General features: G+C 41.8%; 1 protein-coding gene across 17 annotated transcripts in view; it reads right to left on the minus strand.

Moving 5' to 3' along the window:
• kif1b (kinesin family member 1B) overlaps positions 1–22,151 on the minus strand; it is a 247,101-nt gene that overhangs the window by 96,192 nt on the left and 128,758 nt on the right. For 15 of the 17 annotated variants that reach the window (XM_033048547.1, XM_033048544.1, XM_033048541.1 and 12 more), the window contains 5 exons: positions 21,163–21,242; positions 18,904–19,010; positions 18,229–18,312; positions 14,602–14,782; positions 10,693–10,765 (listed from right to left, as the gene is read on the minus strand). In XM_033048547.1, coding sequence (XP_032904438.1) covers positions 10,693–10,765; positions 14,602–14,782; positions 18,229–18,312; positions 18,904–19,010; positions 21,163–21,242 — 525 coding nt within the window. Of the gene's footprint in view, positions 1–3,613; positions 6,011–10,692; positions 10,766–14,601; positions 14,783–18,228; positions 18,313–18,903; positions 19,011–21,162; positions 21,243–22,151 lie in introns of those variants that run through there. The other 2 variants (XM_033048548.1, XM_033048549.1) reach the window with 1 other exon arrangement.

The raw sequence follows: 22,151 nt of genomic DNA on the forward strand, positions 1-22,151 counted from the left end.
AAAATGAACATTATATTCACATTGTGTTCTCAAACCACAGCTTGTATTTCTCAATTTTTCAGCAAGATAAGGGCCAACATAGAATAAATCTACTAAGGGTCAAGCCCAGTCAGTGATACTGAAAGTTCCTATATTATCACAGCTATAACGGATTAATAACACTTTAATGAGAAAAGCCAACACAAACATGAAAACTCAGCACTTTATTTGACTGAAACCCTTAAAACAGAAGTTCCCAATAATGTGAACTGGGCAAAAAGGGTGTGGTACAGTTGACAGAAACAGCAAAACAAATTGGTGCTACAGAGAAAGGCATCATAGTCAATGTGATTGCAGAGTTATGAAAAACTCTCAATTTTACAATACCACACTAATAGAAAACAACCTGATACAATCAATGTTATCTTTTATTGAATTAATTCTTAATGCACACTAAAAACCTTTATGTACGGATGCTCACAAATACCCATTTTAAACACATGTAATGAACCATCCACAGGAGGGGAAAGTAACAAGAGGCTGAGTAGCACCATTTCCTTAACATCAGACGGCTTTATTTTAGAACAGAGGCAATTAAAAAAAAACCCCAGCTAATTCTAGGAACAAAAACTAGCCGCTCGCTTTGTTATTCGGGTCAACATAAAAACCTTCCTGCAAACAGCAATGGCAATGCTGGGAAATAGGACATTTCTCAACCAGGATTTAGTGGTGAAAAAAATATTGCAAAGACAAGTGTACAATCTGTAGGTTTGGAGGTATTGGCATTTTGTGTTCTCAGAAAGCCTACATTGTCCAGAGTGCACATGAATCGAAGGACTTTCAACATTTTAATGTGTTAGTTAAATGAAGCTGCCCTCACCCAGATAGAATCAAGATCTGAAAATATCAAGTTATGCATCAACTGGTGAATCTGTGGAATTCTTTGCCACAGACAGCTGTGGAGGCCAAGTCAATGGATATTTTAAAGGCACAGATAGATTCTTGATTAGTGCAGGTGTCATGGGTTTATGGGGAGAAGGCAGGAGAATGGGGTTAGGAGGGAGAGATAGATCAGCCAAGATTGAATGGAGGGGCAGACTTGATGGGCCGAATGGCCTAATTCTGCTCCTATCACTTATGACCTTATGAACATGATACACTATTACAGCAGCTGGCCAAAATTTACCAAATAATTCATGAGAATGTCATTGTCCTAGATGTTACCTTGCATAGACGATTTCCCTCACCTTCAAGAAATGATCCTCAAATTAATTGAGAATGAATATTGAGGAAATAATTGCTTGCAGTTATGTGTTCTTTAATGGAGTCAACATTTTAAAGTCTACTATTAAGTTAATTTAACAATCAATTCTTTGAAAGTAAAAATTAAAATATTTGTTAAAATGCAAAACAAGAGAAATTACTAATCTTCCTTTGAAACACGACAAATTACAAAATGCACCAGTTGTCCAAAGCAATAACTCAAAATTTCTGGAGCATAAAAGAATAATAATCATTGAATGATACTTAAAATGATGAGGCAGAAATTAGAAAAAAAACTAAAGCATATACCAATTTTAAAGACTAATTGTGTGTATAGTTAAATAAATGATAACATGCTCATTAAGAAAATTAAACAAATCGAAGAAAGTTTTACTTAAGACACCCTACTTCATTACTTCAATTGAGAAAACAAAAAATGAACGCCCTTCACAATGTCTGGTATCATTTACATTATTCATAATCTTCATTCAAATATTGTGATAGAACATATTTAACCATGATGGTGTGTTAGTGTGATAAACAAGACCCAAGAAGGAACCTACAAGTTTCAGAATACCCGAGTAAAAAAAGTCCACACGCAAAACTATCAGTCTCCAGAGTCGAATCCTACAAATGCCAAATCTGGAATTTTAAGAGGTTTTGGAAGCAACCATCCAGAATTTGGGGGATGAAGTTTTTTCTTTAAAAAGTACAAATACTTTCAAAGAGGAAGTGCCTAGTTTGGAATGATCTGCATTAGTTGGTGGAGTAGAAAGTTTGTAAAGTTTAGGGAAGCGTGTAATTTTTTTAATTGTGTTCAAAATATGAAATTCAAATACTGTTATAGCATTGTTGGCACATTTAATCAGATCCTTCTGAAGAAAACTATATTTGAATAAAATAAAAAGCACTTATTTTAATTAAAAAGAAAGTGGTGATAATAATATCTGTAGTAAGTTCAGAACAAAATAAAACAATTGAGTTTATGTTCAGAGCTTGCTGCTCTGTATTAAAACGTATAAGGCACTTTACCAGTTCCTTGCCGACAGTCTATACCTAATCTTCGTGGATTTATAGACATTAAACTATGAAATGCCTACAAATGCTCTCTTGAACTAAATTGTCAATCGCAAAAGTCTTTATTAACGGAGGTGGACAAAACTAAACAGGCAATATTGATAAAACTCCAATAATTCTGCATCCGATTGAAAATGGTTCAGCATCTGGAACACTGGTCAGTTACTAACACAAGCCAGAGGGACAGAGGTATGAATATTGACATCTCTAAATTCAAGTAACCCTTGCCTTCCCTCTCTCTCCATCCCTCCCCCCTTCTCAGTTCTCAGACTAGTCTGACTGTCCTAGTTTACATTTTATCTCTGTGTGCTTTGTTGTTACCTTCCCCTAGCTGAACAATGATCCATTCTACATGTTCCTTGATCTCCATCCCCTTTGTCTTGTTTTCACACCTTACACTTCCTTATCTCAGTATCTCTCTCTCTCTCGCCTGACTCGGTCTGAAGAAGGGTCTCGACCCGAAACGTCATCCATTCCTTCTATCCAGAGGTGCTGCATTTTGTGTCTATCTCCTGAGGCACAGTGTGCAGGCAGGGTGCTCAACCAGAGCTAGTGTCCAGAAAACCAGGGATCAGGAGTGTGGAGAGATGTGCGGCTGGAGCTAGTCCATTCCCATACCATTCCCATTAAACTCAATGGGTTGGAGTCAAGGTCATAGACCTATACAGCACGGAAATAGTTATTTGACCCAACTCATCCATGCTGACTAAGTTTCCTAAGCAGGCTAATTCCACTTGCCCATATCCCTCAAAACCTTTCCTATCCATGTACCTGTCGAAATGTCTTTCGTATCCATCTCGATCACTTCCTCTGCTAGCTTATTCCATACACGTACCATCCTCGATGTGCAAAAGGTCCCCTCGCACTTTAAACCCATGCCCTCTATATTAGACTCTCCTAACAAGGGGAAAAGACCGTGTTCATTCACTTTATCTATGCCCCTCGAGATTTTATAAACCTCCACATGGTTACTGGATAATGGATTATTTAACCGTGTAACATGTAAAAAAAGCTGAAATAAACGTTTTTTGGTATTGTTAGGAGATAATAGTCTGTAGTCAGCTCGATTGGCACCAAAGTCCCAAGGTTGCCGGATTATTGGAGTTTTTCTGTATACCATCTTAGTCAGCCTACCAGACCGCATAACAAAGAAAAATTATAAAAAAACAGCATTTGTTGACACAATTTAAATTTCCAAATGGTTTATGTTAAACATTTTAACTGTTATTAACTGATATAAGGCAGAAAAAAATATTAAAAAATGGTATTTCAGGTAGAAAATCTGTATTTTTACGAAGTCTTGCATTCAGTGAAAGACTTTGATGACACATACTTTGAATTGGTTGTGGAACTAAATTTGTCCAAATACCAAAGTCAAATACAAAAGATACCGGCCCATTTTGGTTGGATCTATGTGAAGTCAATGGAATTCGGCAGTAATGATCACCCACAAAAACTCATTTCCACCACCTCGAAATTAAAAATAAAAAAATCACAGAGGTGGCAACATTTGGGTTTTCGTTTCAAAGACATCGTTCAATTTGGATCTACGAAAGGACACTTGAGCTTATGAGACAGACGTAGAAAAAAACAACTGAAAGGCAATCTGAAACAGGAACATTTTGTTCAAACTTGTTTTTGAATGGCATTTACCATTTGGGCCATTGGGCTTTAACTAAATATATCAAAGGGCAAAATTAAGACATGTCAACTGTTTAAGGGTTAGGTGTGAACTGCTTGCACTCCTTGCGGCGATCTTGGCAAGTACTTTAGACAATTGACAGGACTTGAGAAGGACTTGAGAATTTGTAAAATTCTGCTCAGTTCTCAACTGAGAAAAATGGGGAAAATGGGAATTTGAAACAAAGAAGAAAAATAGCTTTACTGAACAACTGTCAAAAAACAATGCCAATTTTTAGTGCATCTTTCATTGAGTTGGCAGTTTTCAAAACTGAATGCATTGCAACTGGCTGACCACAATCAACACATTTGTAGTAGACCTGGCCTTTTCACTTTCCAACATTTGTGATGGACAAAAATGTGCCCAGTGTGCGGTGAGAATTCTAACATTGTAGGAAGATTGGCAGCCTGTAATTCTGGAAGCTGAAGCACCTTGGAAGCTCTTGAAGGGTGGTTGGTTTGGATTGGGTTGGGCTGGGTTGGGGTGGGATGTGTATGGAGAGGGCGGGGAGTGGGAGGCACATTTTGGCGTCTGCTTCTATACAGTTGTCTCTCGCGCTTTAAGGTTTGGTGCCGAATACTGCCGGCGCATTCGCGGCGGGGTGGTGAATTGGTTGTGGTACGATCGCTCAGTTCTAAAGTACTCCACCGGGTGGAAACAAATTTCCGAGGAGCCGTTGTTGTAGTGGCAAGGCTGTTGGTGGACGCGTTGCTGTTGGAACGTGGGAGATTCCGGAGTGCGGCGGCCATCGGAGGAGGGCAAGGACTCCGTCGAGTGTGAAGACTGCCGACGCAGGCCGCGGTACTGTCCGCCGTTGAATGAGTTGCTGCGCCAGCGAGCTTGCTGCTCCTTCTTGTGGTGCTGCCTGTTGCGTTGGCCTTGGTTGTGCCCCCTGCCCGTTCCCTGCTGGTGCCAGGGCTGAGGCTGCTGCTCGCGCTCCCTCATTTCGCCGGCGTCTTCCTCCGCGCCGCTCCCATCCTTGGCATCCCTCTCCACCACGAACTCCACCGCCTCCTTGTCGGTGATGATGATGTGCGTTCCCGGGCTCCAGGAGTTCCGGTGGCTGGGGTTGCTTTTGAAGGGGAAGCGCAGCTTGCGGTCGTAGGGCGGGATGAATCTGTGCGGCCCGGTCTGCCGCCGAAGCTGCTTGGTGATCTCCTGCTGCTGCAGGTTCTTAAAGCGGATCTGCTCCAGTCTCATCCACCGCATCCGGCCGCGACGGAACTCCGGATCCTCCGTCATCAGCTTTGTAACACGCTCCTCCTTGCCCGACGGATCCTCGCTCTCAAAATCGCTGGTCTCGTTCTGGCCCAGGCCTTTCTGCCTTGCATCTTCACTGTCCCAGCGTTTCCCTTCCAGCCAGTCTCTGCTCGAGGCAGGTTTCCCACGCTGGTCCTGAGGTTCGATCAGCGGCAACACCTTCTCCATCTGCAGCATTTTGTCGCGCAGGATCTTGATCTCCTCTTCCTTCGTGTTGTTCTGAATCTTCACCTCTTGCAAGATGTTCTCCAGCTTGTCCACGTGACATTTGAGGACATCCACGTCACTGGGAGTCTTCACGGTGAACACCAAGTCTTCGATTCGCTCCTCCCCGACGCCTACTGTATCCCACACATCCCTCGCTACGGCTCGCCAGGAATCCTTCTCATTGGGATCCTTCTTCCCATACGCAGTAGAGAGCTCCTTCATTTTAACAATGGCCAGTGCCTCTATCTCCTGCCTAGTGTGCCTGAAATCATTCAAAGCCACCTCATAACATATCTCCTTCACAGCCTGGATCTTAAGGTCTGAGAACGTCACCCATTTGGGGTCTTTGGTGATTTTACGTCGCTTGGGTATCTGGTAAACTTTGATCTGTTCGTGTTTTTTCCCACTGCTGGGCAGGCCACACTTTTTTACAATGGTTTGCAGCTTGCTGGGGGGCAGCTTTTCCCGCAGGGAGGTTATCAATCGCCAACTCTCTTCACAAGACCTCTGGTCTGAATCATCCCCACTATCAGAATCTGCGTCCTTTAAAAAAAAAACCCAAAATGCCCCAAAACAACCAAAATTAAAATTAAACCCAAAATTCAAATTGAATGAAAACAAAAACTATAGTTATGTAGAAAACATAGGTGGGGTGGGAAAACCATGATGGAGTTAGGTGAACATGCTCAAAGCTTTAGGCACAGAAAACAAACACAGAATTATGGTTCCGAATTCGAAAAATAAAAAATGTTTTTGCAAATATTTTTGAACTTCGCTCATATTTTATGCAATTTTCCCTGTTGAAGCAGCCTCCCTATTGGAAATTTAACCACATGTGGATACACACAAAACGCTGGAGTAACTCAGCGGGACAGGCAGCATCTCTGGAGAGAAGGAATGGGCGATGTTTCATGTCTTGACCCAAAACGTCACCTATTCCTTCTCTCCAGCGATGCTGCCTGTCCTGCAGAGTTCCTCCAGCATTTTGTCTATCTTCAGTTTAAACCAGCATCTGCAGTTCCTTCTTACACACATGTGGACACAGTTCCATTTGTTCATTTCGTTTATTTGTTCATTTTTGCTGCTTTTGAGTTACATTTTAGGATTAAGGTTTGACCCATGGACATGCAAAAATATTTGCAGAAACAAACAAAATCAGATTTTTAAATATATTTTGCACCACAATTCTGCAGTTATTTAAATTTGACAAAGAAAAGTTGCAAAAGGGAAAACAAAAAATAAAAATCTGATGCTTAATTTCATGATATACAAAACTCCCTTACCATTTATTCAGACAAATTTAATCTGTTCTTTCCCCATTTTTGAATTTCAAAGCTGCACCCATCATGCTACAAACATGCAAAAAAATTGGCTGTCTCTTTTTGATCTCCATTTTAGTGTCAAGATACAAAAGTGTGGTGTAGACGTCAGATGAATGTAGTTAAAGTGGGTTAGTATGCAGGTACACGTACAAATGCAGTTAAGTTCAGAGCAGCCAATACTTGTCTCATTACTAAAACAAAGGCAAGATAAGTTTATTAAGTAGTTTCTCATCCTTGCAGAAAAGGGAACTAGTACAGATGATGTGTGATCCAATGATCAACAATGTTTGAGATCACTCCTTTAAACAATTGGCACTATCGAGAAAGATTGAGTATATGAGAGTGAACAACTTGCTTCAATGGAAATACAAAGATCCAAATTTAACAAGGATTTTGGCAGACTGCTTGTAACGTTTCAATCCTACAACATTCTAATAACTTGATTTTCCAAAATTGTTTGTGTGTTTATTTTCAATTATATAGGATTCAAGTTAAGCAAGAATGAGATTCTACCAACTCTTAAATTTTGCAAAGGAAAAGATCAAGTCTACAAAACCACTACCAGTCTATTTTTAAATGTTAGGCAAAATAGTTCAGAATTAACATCATAAATTCAAACCATCCGGAAGATTAATGTATCAAAACAAGTATTTAGTCATCAGCATATTGCTGTCTTAAATACTATTCAGGTGATTCAGATGAAAGCTACCAGATTAAATACAACTTGCCTATATTTATCATATACACATTTCAAAAAGTCATAACATTTAAATTCCCAATCTGTAAAAACTATGGATACGCTTCAAGTCTTTTACTTTAAAAGGCAAATGTTGGCAGATTTTGTAGTTTTATTTACTGCATATATATATTTTTTAATTCAGTCACTGACAAAGTAAATTGGCCCATCAACTAAACTTAATCAATTATCAATTGTGCTTAATTTTTATACCACATTGAACTCAGAATTCACTTAATAAATTGCAAGCCAATCCATTTAGCACACAGGAACTGTAAACAAATATCCTCTTTTGAAAGAAAAATTTAAGAATTTGAGGAAATTTCATTAGCCTACATTATTAAAGGCTATTGGGAAGGATGTTCAGCATCATTCATTTCATTTTACAATGCACAACCTTTCAGAAAAAGCAGCTTGGGGTATTATAATCCAGTTGCTAAGCTGCATAAGAGCAAAGTACCAATATCGAATCGATTGGATTGAATTGATTGAAAGATACAGCATGGAAACAGACCCTTCGGCACGCTGAGTCCACGCCGACCATCAATCACCCGTTCGCACCAATTCTATGTAATTCCACTTTCTCATCCACTCCCTACAGGCGGGGCAATTTATAGAGAGCCAATTAACCTACAAAATCCTGCACAACTTTAGGACGTGGTAAGAAACTGGAGCACCTGGAGGAAACCCTTGCAGTCACAGGGAGAACATAGAAAATTAGAAAATAGGTGCAAGAGGAGGCCATTCGGCCCTTCGAGCCAGCACCGCCATTCATTGTGATCATGGCTGATCGTCCCCAATCTATAACCCGTGCCTGCCTTCTCCCCATATCCCTTGATTCCACTAGCCCCTAGAACTCTATCTAACACTCTCTTAAATCCATTTGGCCTCCACTGCCCTCTGTGGCAGGGAACTCCACAAATGATCCTTCCGCAGAACGTGCAAATTCCAAACACAGACAGCGCCCGAGATCGGGTTCAAACCCGCGTCTCTGGTGCTGTGAAACATCAGCTCTACCAGCTGCACCACTGTAATGCGGAGATTTAGAAATTCGGGTCACTTTAAATATTTTGATTCAGTATCTTCACACAATCAGGTTCTCTTTCTCCTGCACAAAGCTATAACATTTACATTTCAACTAAAAATGGTTTATTAATAATTTTCCCTCAAATAGTTTGATTTTTTTAAATGTATAAGAAGAACGACTAAAGCAAAGCGTTTAATGGGTAAACTTTGAAAATATCAACTAAACACTGCAGTTCTCTCCCTCTCCCCGATGACTTCACAAGGACAAGCACAGTGGAATGAACACTGAGCGTGGGATGCTTTGAAAATGTGCATCGAATGTTTTAGTCCAAGCTTTAGAAAAGGCCAATGACCTTTGCAGTACTATTCAAAGTAGGGAACAAAAGGCAGAATAATTCCCACAACCTAATACTGACTTCACTCCCTAGCAATGAATTAGAACCCAAATGTATAAATGTATATTTCAAGTAATGATTTGTCATTAAATAAACATATGAAATTAGACCAATTATTTAAATGGTTATTCGTAGTGCAATTCCACAAGATAAAATGGATAGCTTTCTAACTGTGTTTAAGAAGGAACTGCAGATGCTGGAAAATCGAAGGTACACAAAAAAGCTGGAGAAACTCAGCGGGTGCAGCAGCATCTATGGAGCGAAGAAGGGTTACGGCCCGAAACGTTGCCTATTTCCTTCGCTCCATAGATGCTGCTGCACCCGCTGAGTTTTTCCAGCTTTCTTGAGTAACTTTCTAACTGTGTTGCTTGAAGTATGAATTTGTTACAATAACTGAAAGGATCATCACCAATAGGTGTTGCCTTTCATGTACATTCATAAAAATGGAGAGGGGGATAACCCATGCCTCAATTGAAGGCTTTGGCTTCATACTAAGGGACAATGTCTCTGCCACACTGGCACAGTGGCCTGCAAGCAACCCTATGCCTATTAAACACACACATCTGAGCTCTTTAACGAGTCAGGAATAGCAACCAGGGAGCAGATATCTGATCGATTTCGTGCCTGCACCTACCCCATAGCCCAAGTATGGGACCCTTGTAATTAATGCTAGAAGCCAGGTACTTCAGCAGAGGTTAGAGATCAAGCCAAGGACCATTCTACATGACTGTTGAGTTGAGGGGAAGGGTTTGTGTTGTTTTAAATGGTTAGGAAGGTTAGGAAGAGGGACATTAAAACCAGGGGGAATGCAATTTCCGACATCTACTGTCAGTGTCAAGTACTCTCTCTGGAAACCAGGAAGACAGTGCAACTTCCTACAGTGCATATCCGGTATGTTTTACAGGCCACACCAAACATCCGACAGAGATGATGCACAATTTAAAACGGGCTCCATAAAAATTCCCCAAAGGCGGGCATCACAGGAGAATAATTTCATCCAATGGAGTCAAATTGACAGAAGCCAACTTTCTAGTCACGATCCCAATTGAATCCCATTTCCTTCCCATCTTAACAGCAATTGCAAAAATCAAACTTCAGGTCCACTGTTGCATAGTTTTTCTAAAGTACCTATAGGTATACAACATGCCAAAACATGAATAGGATTAAATGAAAGGCTGGCTACAATTAAATCCCAGCTACCCAGTCCATTGAATCAATTAAAATATATCTGACTAATACAATTATTTGTAAGTTATCTTGTCCCTCTGACGTTCAGCTGACGTTCTATTCTAAAACTGGACTACTTTATATAAAAATGTCAATTTCAATTTTACAATGGAGTAGTTTTGTTTCGCAATCATTACTTTCCTTCCAAGTAAACAATGTTTTTATATTAAATATCTCACAAGCCAAAAGGGTTGTTGAGTAAACAATCCTCAAACCACCTTGAGTCAAGACTTGCTTTAGATATTGCTCAAGGATGGCAGAAGCATTACTTTCTCTAGAAGGCAGAAGGAAGATCAAGTCCCATGCAGGAGTAGTGGATTGTACCATGCAGTTTTAAATAGTCCATTTCGGAACAAAGAGCACAGTGAAACATCAGAGCTAAACGATGGTGCAAATTAGTAGTGGCCAGAAGTCAACAAAGCAAGCATGAACAGTCCGATCATTTCAGGCCAGAATGACCGAATATAAGAACATTCAACATACAAGAAATGTTAGATTCTAGGTAGGAAAAACCCTTACCAAGCGCTGTTGTTCCAGAAGTAGGTCTGCCTCCTCTTTCTCCTTCTTGTACAAGATCTCCATTTCCTGAAGTCTGTGGAGGTAACAAAAAGTAGTTGAAACTCATCCTTGTGCACTACTACCTGCAGATAGACAGGGAGATGTAACAGAACATAGACAGTACATGAGAGAGACAGCCCCTTCAGCCCACAATGTCCGTGCCAAACATAATGCCAAGTTAAACTAATCTCCTCTGCCTGTATATGATCCATATCCCTCCATTCCCTGCATATCCATACGCCTATATAAAGCTTATTAAATGCAACTATCATACCTGCCTTTACCACCAGTCCTGGCAGCATGTTCCACGTACTCACCACTCTCTGCGTTAAAAATAAATGCTTTGCACATCTCCTTTACACTTTGCCCCTCTCACCTTAAAACGATATCCTGTAGTCTTTGACTTTTTCCACCTTGTGATAAAGGTTATGACTGTCTACCCTATTTATGCTTTTTATAATTTTAGATGCTACTATCAGTCCCCCATCAACCTCTGGTGCTCCTGAGAAAACCATCCAAGTTTGTCCAGCCTCTCCTAGTCAATGTCCTCCAATCCCGGCGCCATTCTGGTAAGCCTCTTCTGCACCCTCTCCAAAGCCTTCACATACTTCCTGTAATGGCGAGATCAGGACTGGCCATTGATCACTAAAACAGCAGCAGGAGCCATTCAAAAACAAAAAAACCCAGCGACTTTGCCGATCTTTTTACAACCGGCTCCACGAGAAGTCTCTTCTGTGTTCATCTATGATGTGGAGTTTGGGATTAGTATTGATAGGTACCCAATAGTTAACGTAGACACAACAAAGAATACAAGTGCTGTCCGATAAACAGCCATAAATTGATAATTGGGAGGGAGAGATGGAGGAACTCAGGAAACCTAGAATTATCAATAAAGTGTTACTGAACAAGTAGTGGAACCATCAAAGGTTCAAAGGTCTTTTATTGGCACGTGTACCAATTAAGGTACAGTGATATTCATTTACCATGCATTTAACTGCACTCACACCCCCAAATCCTAATGGATTTTGTCCTTAAGTTGTAAAAAAGCCAAGTGAGACAGCTAATGCATTAGCTTTAATTTACAAACTTCCATAGACTTGGGGAAGGTTCCTTTCATTTAGAAAACAACAGATGCATCCCATTTAGCGTGGACTAGTATGGTTGAGTGGATGGGCAAACTTCCAAAAGATGGGCCAAATGGAATCATTGAGCCATTCAGTAGGTAAATGGGCCCTTTAGCTCATCATGTCCACTTTGCCCATCGTATCTGTCAACACCAATTCCATTCGCCAGCACTCAGCCATAGCCTTCCATGCCATGGCATTTCAAATATCCACTTAGAAACATAGAAACATAGAAAGTAGGTGCGAGAGTAGACCACCAGGTCCGTCGAGCCCGCACCGCCATTCGCTCATGGCTGAACACTAAACAGACACACTTACCCACAAACAGTAGACACAAGACACAGAACACAAGACACTACCCTCCCCTTTATACCGCTATCACCCCTCTCCACCCCAAGAACCTCGTGATCTCCTGGGGGAGGCAAAAAACCGGATAAAAACCCAGGTCCAATTCGGGAAAAAAATCCGGGAAATTCCTCTCCGACCCCAATCCAGGCGATCGACACTTGTCCAGGAGATCACTCAGGTCTTACTATACTAACCATACCTAGGTCCATATCCCTGCCCTCTCCCCGTAGCCCCTTATCCCCTTGGCAGCTAAAAAACCATCTATTTTAGTCTTAAATATATTTAAAGTTTCTGCTTCCACTGCTCCCTGGGGCAGTGAATTCCATAAATTAACCACCCTCTGGGTGAAGAAGTTCTTCCTCATCTCAGTTTTAAAAGAGCCCCCCCTTATTCTGCAACTATGTCCCCTAGTTCTAGTTTCCCCGATCATTGGGAACATCCTCGGTGCATCCACCCGATCAAGGCCCCTCACGATCTTATATGTTTCAATGAGATCGCCTCTCATTCTTCTAAACTCCAAAGAGTAGAGTTCCAGCCTACTTAACCTTTCCTCATATGTCAATCCCCTCATTGCAGGAATTAATCTTGTAAACCTTCGCTGCACTGCCTCCAGGGCTAGTACATCCTTTCTTAAGTATGGAACATCCTTTCTTAAGTATTAAATGCTGTGTGAGTACCAGCCTCTGCCATTTACTTAGGCAGCATGTTCTCATTAAATCCCCTCTAAAACTCCCATCCTTTACTTTAAACACATTATCTTTCCGATGTCCCCAATGGGCACCTTGGTCGGCAGGAACGAGTTGGGCCAAAAGGGCATTTTCTGACCCTATGTCACCAAACCAATTTTGGATCAAATTTACCAAATTGCCCCGAATTCAAAGTACTTTTACCTGTGGCACTTATCAAAGGCCTTACTGAACTCCATAGAGACTGTATCTATTGCACCACCCTGTTCGACACTTTACCACCTTCCTTTAGGAATGTCATGCCGACTCTCCCTGATCAATCCCTGCCTCTCGAGGTATAAACTAATGCCGTTCCCAAGAACTTATAATTTCTTGTAATTGTCCTACATTAGACCCATCATCCTAAAATTACCCTGTTCATCCCTACTGGCCTTCTTGAATAAAAATACCGTAATCATCGGCCTCCAGTAATCTGGCACCTCATCTGTGGCCTGGGAAGACGTAGATTTAAGGTGATAAGTGATACAAGCAGAATTAGGCCATTCAGCCCATCAAGTCTACTCCGCCATTCAATGATGGCTGACCTATCTCTCCACCCTAACCCGCTATCTCTCCCTCCTAACCTGATTTCTATCAGAGTCCCAGAAATCTCCTCTCTTGCTCCCATATCAGCATGGATACATTATGACATGCCCTGGGAATTTATCCAGCTTAAAGCCTGCCGAGGCATCCTATGCTTTCTTCTTTTAAGTGGTAACTTGTTGTATAAACATAACACATAGAACAGTACAGCACAGTAACAGGCCCTTTGGCCCACTATGTTTGTGCTGATCATGATGCCTGATCTTATCTGCCCGTACATGATCCATATCCCTCTAGTCCCCGCATCCTTCCTACAGCAGGGTAAGAACAACTGCACACAATACTACAAATTGTGGTCTCACCTACGTCTTGTACAACAGTAACACCTAGAAAAAAAGATCCGACTGTCTACCCCCTCATAATGTTGCAAACTTCAATCAGGTCTCCCCTCAGCCTCTGGCATTACAACCTCTTCCTGTAGCTAGCACCCCCTAATCCATGTATCGTTCTGGTAAACCTCTTGCACACCCACTCCAAAGCCGCCCCATCTTTCCTGTAATGGGGCGACCAGAAATGCACGCAATATTCCGAATGCAGCCGAACCAAAGTCATAGAAATGTCTTGGCGGAAAAAACAGATCAATTTCTTAAGACATGGATACCCTTTACAGAATTTTTACAACAGAATGGTTAAACACAAATTTAAATTTAAATCCGATGCCAGGATGGGTGGTGGGGGGGGGGGGGGGGGGGGAGGTAAATCTCCATCTTTTCTTTTCTTATTTATTTACTTTTCTTCTGCACTGCTTTGGTAGCTATGGGGACTTTTTCCTGCTCTCTCTATTTTATTTCATTTTTCTTCATTCTTTTCCTTTGTCTTTCTTTGTTTTCCTTTTTTTTCCTTTTTTCTTTTATTAAAATTCAGGGTATAAGGTTAAAAATGAAGCTGTACAATAATTGTATAATTGTGATGCCGATCGTCTTATCCTTGTACAATTGCTTCTAATAAAAATAAATTATAAAAAAAAAACAAAGTCCTAGAAAGCTGCGCCACGATTTCCAGAACTTTAAAACCTTTCCCAAAATTTACAACTAAAATTGAATGTCCTGCCACACTGTGTGTAGAATTACCTTTTCTCCATCTCCTGCTTCATATCAATGCCTTGTTTTTCAAGAAGTTCTCGCTGGGCAAAGGCCCAGTCAACGGGTTCGACCGGGGTCTCAGCAGACGGGGTCTTCTCTCGCTCAGCGCGCGCCTGCTCTGGATGGTTGAATCGGAAAACGTGATTCTTGCCCATTATTATGCGATTCCCTGGAACAAATAGGAAGCAACAGCATTACAATGCGGACAAGTGATCGCGGGAAAGGTGAATTATATAGAGTCAAGAGTGTTTTATTGTCATGTCCCAGATAGAACAATGAAATTCTTACTTGCAGCAGCACAACAGGATATGTAAACACAGTACACCTAAACAATATAATAAACGAGAGGAAAAAGATCAGTGTGTGTATATAGACAAAAATGCTGGAGAAACTCAGCGGGTGAGGCAGCATCTATGGAGCGAAGGAATAGGTGACGTTTCGGGTCATCTCGACCTGAAACGTCACCTATTCCTTTGCTCCATAGATGCTGCCTCACCCGCTGAGTTTCTCCAGCATTTTTGTCTATCTTTGATTTTTCCAGCATCTGCAGTTCTTTCTTAAACAGTGTTTAAGCACATACTCACAAATGCACATACACACATATACATATAGAGACATAGAAAATAGGTGCAGGTGTAGGCCATTCGGCCCTTCGAGCCTGCACCGCCATTCAATATGATCATGGCTGATCATCCAACTCAGTATCCCGTACCTGCCTTCTTTCCACAAGGGCCACATCTAACTCCCTCTTAAATATTGCCAATGAACTGGCCTCAACTACTTTCTGTGGCAGGGAATTCCACAGATTCACCACTCTCTGCGTGAAAATTCTTTTTCTCCTCTCGGCCCTAAAAGATTTCCCCCTTATCCTTAAACTGTGACCCCTTGTTCTGGACTTCCCCAACATCGGGAACAACCTTCCTGCATCAAGCCTGTCCAAACCCTTAAGAATTTTGTAAGTTTCTATAAGATCCCCCCTCAATCTTCTAAATTCTAGCGAGTACAAGCCGAGTCTATCCAGTCTTTCTTCATATGAAAGTCCTGCCATCCCAGGAATCAGTCTGGTGAACCTTCTCTGTACTCCCTCTATGGCAAGAATGTCTTTGCTCAGATTAGGAGACCAAAACTGTACGCAATACTCCAGGTGTGGTCTCACCAAGGCCCTGTATAACTGCAGTAGAACCTTCCTGCTCCTATACTCAAATCCTATAGACTGTGTCTATATATATACACACACACAAACACACGCCCACATACGTACACACAAAAAAACACCTTAATATGGGAACATAATTCTAATGGAGACACAAGAAACTGCAGATGCTGGAATCTTGAGCAAAACAAAGTGCTGGCGAAAACGCACAGGGAGAACATGCGGACTCCACACAGAGAATACTGAAGGTCAGGAACAAACCTAGGCCGCAGGAGTTGTCAAGCAGCAGCACAAACTGTTGTGGCCTTTCATCCCCTTTACTATTTAATTGCATAGCTATCATAGTGATGCTATAGCCATGGGAATGGGTAGCTGAAGCTGCAATCTCTGTTCTTTTGCCAACTTGTTTTCAGAATCCTGTCATCAACGCCAAGGCCAGTATTTATGGCATATCCCAGGGTGGTGGTGCTGGACTATCTCTGTGCAGGCCTGGCAGTTTTTCTCCCACTCTTCCATTGGGAAAGAACTTTCACGATCCACACAATGACAATGAAAGACTGGCGATATATTTTCCAGCTAGGACGATGTGTAGATTGGAAGTGAGCATGGAGGTGGTGGTATTGCCAGTTGCCTGTCCATCTTGGTTGGTAACCCTCGTGGCTTTGTGAGGTGCTGTTAAGAGTAGCCAGGGAAAGGAACCACTATGTGTTTTGTCGACGGTACACATTGCAGCCTCAACATGCCAGGGATGGAGGGAATGCATGTTTACGATGATAGATGGTGTTCTCGCGATCTGGACTGTGTCAAGCTTCAAGTTGTCGGCACTACACACATACAAGCAAGTTTATAGACCACCATCAACTTGTGCCTTGTAGATGGTGTTAAGACTCCATGGTCTCTGGAAGTTGGTCACCCTGCACAGGATATCTGTTCGCCAGCTTACTCGTTACACGGTGTATTCATGGCAGGCCCAGTTGAGTGGCTGATAACTGGAATTCTCCAGGGCACTCAATTATGTTAATGCCATTGAATGTCAAGGGTAAGTGGCATCGTTGAAGGAAATGCTCAAAACCTGGCCACTCTGCGGTACAAATTATTCGCCATTGACCAACTCGTGCTACGAATTATGTCCTGGGACTGGCATAATAGGTTTCCAACAAGAACAACCGCCTTCCATTGTGCAAGGAACTCTAAACAATAGAATATGTTCCTTCTGATGCCCGCTTTTACCAGGGTTCTTGATACCACTCTGGACAAAGGCCATGCTGAGGTCCTGGGCAGAGCAGTACTAGTGAAACAAACTGGACAATGGTATCCAGGTTATCTGGCAAGAAGGTACCCCTTGTGAGCTTGGTTAATAAAGCCTTTCATCATTTTGCACTCTTGTACAATGACTGGACAATACCTTTCCTAATTGTCCTACAACCTGGAAAACTTTATATCATGCTGGAGAGATGCCGTCTTTGTATTGGGACTGTGACAGCTTGGCTGGAGATACAGCTAGTTCTAGACCAAAGGTCTTTGGTAGTACAGCTGGGTGTCAAGTGGACCCATAGCCTTGTCTGTATTTGGCTGGAGATTAGTTCCTGTGATGATGCAGATATCAGAGTGATGTTGCAATGGATCATCTACTCAGTCCTTTTGGAAAAATACAGCTGCAAATGCTTCAGCATTGTGATTGTCCACTATGGAGATGCTACTGAAGCTTCCACCTCATGTTAGCTCCAACCATTCACCACCACTCAGAACTAAAGGTGATAGGACTGCAGAGAGATGCTCTGAACAATTGCTTCTGAGATTACTTAGCTCTGTCTACTGCAGGATGTTTACTGAGTCATTCAGCAAAGAAACAGGCCCTTCGTCCCAGCTTGTCCATGCCAACCAAGATACCACATGTGGTACATGGATAGGTGATGGTTTGAGCCAAGTCCCTTCTTCAGTCTAGCAGTTATCCACGTTCTCCAGAGATACTGACTGACCCACTGAGTTACTCCAGCATTTACAGATCCTTGTAACTACAATCGTCAAACTCAAGTACAATAGGCCGAGCAAAGGGGAAGGCAGAGAGTGCAGAATATATTTTTCAGCATTGTAGCGCATCAGCTCCAGACACCGTCCAATGTCCACAATGGGGTTGAGGTGAATTGGACAGTACCCTAGCTTATGGAAAGACTGTTCAGAAGCCTGATGAAAGAGGGGAAGAAGCTAGATTATGGAAGGAACATTCTTGTTGATGAAGGCCACTCTCTAGCACTTTGTCAAAAAAGCTTGGGATTTTTCCACAAAGGTAGGCAAGAAACCGGGAAGAGGTTTGGAGAGGGAGAGGGACACTACCTGCTCCCCCTCTAGCTTCATGTCACAGTGGAAAGTAGCACTTGGTAGTTTTAATGACATTAGCAAATAAGCAGAAGAAATGAAACGCACACATAAAAGACTGATACCGTCATCTGCAGATAACCAACCTGAACGTAATTTTACTGGATTGATGACGCGTTTGCCATTCACATAGGTTTCAGATCCTTCACAGGGCACCAAAGTCACGATAACTGTACAAAGAAAAATAAACAAAGATTTAAAAAAAAATGTCAACTTCTGCAAAAGACTCCAATTAAAAACCAGGAGAAAAATCACTTAATTAGATGCATGAATATGGAACTACTGAACTCGCCACTATTTAATGCTGTTTGAGTATTGTCTACATTCATCACAACATAATATAATTGCCCATAATTATTCATTGTTTCAAAGGAATGAGAATGAAAGGTATGCTTTTATTATATTTTCTTTGGATAACACCACCAGCTCACAAGCTTTCCTTGGTTCAATACTGATGCACCAATGATATCCCACAATGTTAAAACCATTAGTCATCATCATCATCATTGGTATCTTGGTCAGCTCAGACACGATGGGCCAAAGGGCCTGTTGCTATGCTGTACTGTTGTATTGCTATAGTCATGGAGCAGCCCAATGTACTATTTTAATCTGCAGATCCTGTGGTGTCAACTTAGGATCCCAGGCATCTTATTGAAATGGAGATGGCATTAACATTTTAACCCAATGAAAGGTTTGCTTGAGAAGATCTTCCAAGTAAACATCAAGCGTTATCTTAAAAATAAGTAATTTGCTGGTTTTACCTTCTCCAGTTTGATTCTTGTCGCTCCTGAAGCTGCAATGTTCTTCTCGGATGTGGGCTCCACTGAGAACAATATCCTGGCGTCTCTGTGCTTCCGTCTGGCCAACCCTTATAATTAAAAGATACACGCTCACAACATTGAAACACAGTTAATCAAAGGAGCTTTCCATTTGGCATTGCGTTAAATATTTAATTATAAAGCTAATTAAATTCAACTGGTAGTCAAAGTAACTGGGAGATGCAAGTGAATTGAAAATGCCCTTTTCCCTCTGGTTGTAAGCAGCGGGCTAACCTAAACTGAAAGGATGGATGTGAACTTTTGGAACACGCTGTAAATGGCTTGTCACTCGGGGATCATGCACATGATATGTAATAAGAATGATATAGAGCGAAATTCAGCCATTGCGTGATTACAGTAGGATAATGGGCGGCACGGTGGCATAGCGGTAGAGTTCCTGCCTTACAGCGCCAGACACTCGGGTTCGATCCAGACTACGGGTGCTTGTCTTTATGGAGTTTGCACGTTCTCCCCGTGATCTGCGTGGCTTTTCTCAGAGATCTTCACTTTCCTCCCACACCCCAAAGACGTACAGGTTTGTAGGTTAATTGGCTTGGTATAAAATGTAAAAATGTCCATAGTTTGTGTAGGATAGTGTAAGTGTGCAGGGATCGCTGGTCGGCACAGACTCGGTGGGCTGAATGGCCTGTTTCCACGCTGTATCTCCAAACTAAAACTAATAGAGCGTCTAATTGTAGGTCAACCACTTCAGAAATTGTATGAATCATCCTACCATAAAAACATACTAAGGATGGCCAACAATATTTCTTCTGTCCCCAACCACGTTCTGAACAGCGAGTATAATTTGTTACCATCAAACCGGAGATATAGGGTTCCAAAATTTAATAAGGTTAGACTGAAGCACTCTTTTGTGGACCAGTCAATCCTCAAACTAAATACGCCGCTAATCCCAGATCAAATGCACGCTGATGGGCCTCACATGTTGTCTTCTGTTATTGTAATGACGTGTTGAATGTATGTATTTTTGGGTCCTGTCTTGATGTCTTAATGCATGACTTTTCAAGTCTCTTTTATCTTTTATGTGATGCTGCGATGCAAAATAAATTTCACACTTTGTTCTGACAATAAAGTAATATCGTATCGTATCCCAATGGTGTTGAAGAGGTGAATTTGGGAGCCATGTGTTGAATGACATGACACTCTGGTCATCCTGAGGAGCACCTTCAGCAACAGACTGGTTCCACCAAAATACAGCACAGAACATCACAGGAAATCCCTTTTCCCCGTAGCTATCAAACTGTACAACTCTTCCCCATTCTGTCGTGGGGTAGACTGACCCCACAGCAGGTCAGACAGCATCTCTGGAGAACATGGACGACATCTCGAGTCAGAACCCGGGATCACCTATCCATGTTCGTCAGAGATGATGCCTGACCTTGCTGAGTTACTCCAGCACTTTGTGACTTTTAGTGTATTAGCCAGTATCTGCAGTTCTTTGGTTCTACTCGCTACTATTTTCTGTTAAAAACATTAGATCAGATAATTCGCAAACACAGCGATATTTTTTAAATGTTGAATACTAAACAACCTGAATAACAAGAGGAGTTGAGTATAGGAGCAAAGAGGTCCTTCTGCAGTTGTACAGGGCCCTAGTGAGACCACACCTGGAGTATTGTGTGCAGTTTTGGTCCCCTAATTTGAGGAGGAACATTCTTGCTATTGAGGGAGTGCAGTGTAGGTTTACAAGGATAATTCCCGTGATTGCAGAACTGTCATATGCTGAGAGAATGGAGCGGCTGGGCTTGTACACTCTTGAATTTAGAAGGATGAGAGGATATCTTATTGAAACATATAAGATTGTTAAGGGCTTGGACACGCTAGAGGCAGGAAACATGTTCCCAATGTTGGGGGAGTCCAGAACCAGGGGCCACAGTTTAAGAATAAGGGGTAAGGCATTTAGAACGGAGATGAGGAAACACTTTTTCACACAGAGAGTTGTGAGTCCGTGGAATTCTCTGCCTCAGGATGGTGGAGGCCGGTTCTTTGGATACTTTCAAGAGAGAGGTTGAAAGGGCTCTTAAAGATAGCGGAGTCAGGGATATGGGGAGAAGGCAGGGTACTGATTGTGGATAATCAGCCATGATCACATTGAATGGCGGTGCTGGCTTGAAGGGCTGAATGGCCTATTCTGCACCTATTGTCTATGATATCCAAGTAAAGACTGCTCCTCCAGTTCCATACCTTGTGGTGCCATCTTTAATGTAGTACAGCAGACACTCGGACATGAGAGGATCTTCATTGAGGTTCACAAGATGCGGCGTCTAACAAAAGTAAAAAAATAACAATTGTTTTATGATCATTCAGAGTCATAGTGTCTGATACAGTGTGGAAACAGGCCCTCCAGCCTAACTTGCCCACACCAGTCGACATGTCCCAGCTCCACTAGTCCCACCTGCCAGAGTTTGGTCTGTATCCCTCCAAACGTGTCCTATCCGTGTGCCTGTCATATTCATTCATGCCAACAAAATTCCCATCTCACACCCAAAACTGTTTTGAGCTTGGGTGGCTGGAACTGAGGCAGACGCCATTACACTATCTCACCACAGCGCCAATTCAAAATCCAAGTGATGGCTGTTTAATTAAAGTGGGTACAGTGGTGGTGTGCTAAATCTTTGCACTTTAATAAAACTCATCAATATTTATAGGCAGAACCGGAATTAGAATAGGATTTGAACTGAAATAGGAAGAGTTGGAATTATAGTTTTCAATTTGGTCGACAAAAGTACTGATGATCTCAGCTGGAAGATGGAACCCAATTACAGTGCCTGAACTTTCATATGTAGGTAACGGTGAATGATATCATCCCAACCATTTACTCAGCACCTAGCAGCAATATTCAATTTTAAGACTCGAAAGTAAACCGCAAGTTTTGCTTTGACACTTTTCGCACACGTCTAAAAATGGGAACTACAGCATGGATCAGCATTTTAATTAATAGAACAGCAGAAATGTGGGTGTTTAGGTTCGCAAGCACTCTAGTCATATACCTATATTGCCTCAACTTGCCAAATATAGTCCATTAAGGCATATACTATAACGCGTCATGGAATGCATCCAAGGGGCTCCCAAAAAACTCCATCGATGTTCCACCAGTTTAAAACAGCAGTGTGAGTAGCCGTTTTCTCAAACTAACTGCAGATTGTTGGTAGACAAAAATGCTGGAGAAACTC

Source organism: Amblyraja radiata, chromosome 31 (assembly GCF_010909765.2).
Source record: "Amblyraja radiata isolate CabotCenter1 chromosome 31, sAmbRad1.1.pri, whole genome shotgun sequence".
Classification (NCBI taxonomy): Eukaryota; Metazoa; Chordata; class Chondrichthyes; order Rajiformes; family Rajidae; genus Amblyraja; species Amblyraja radiata.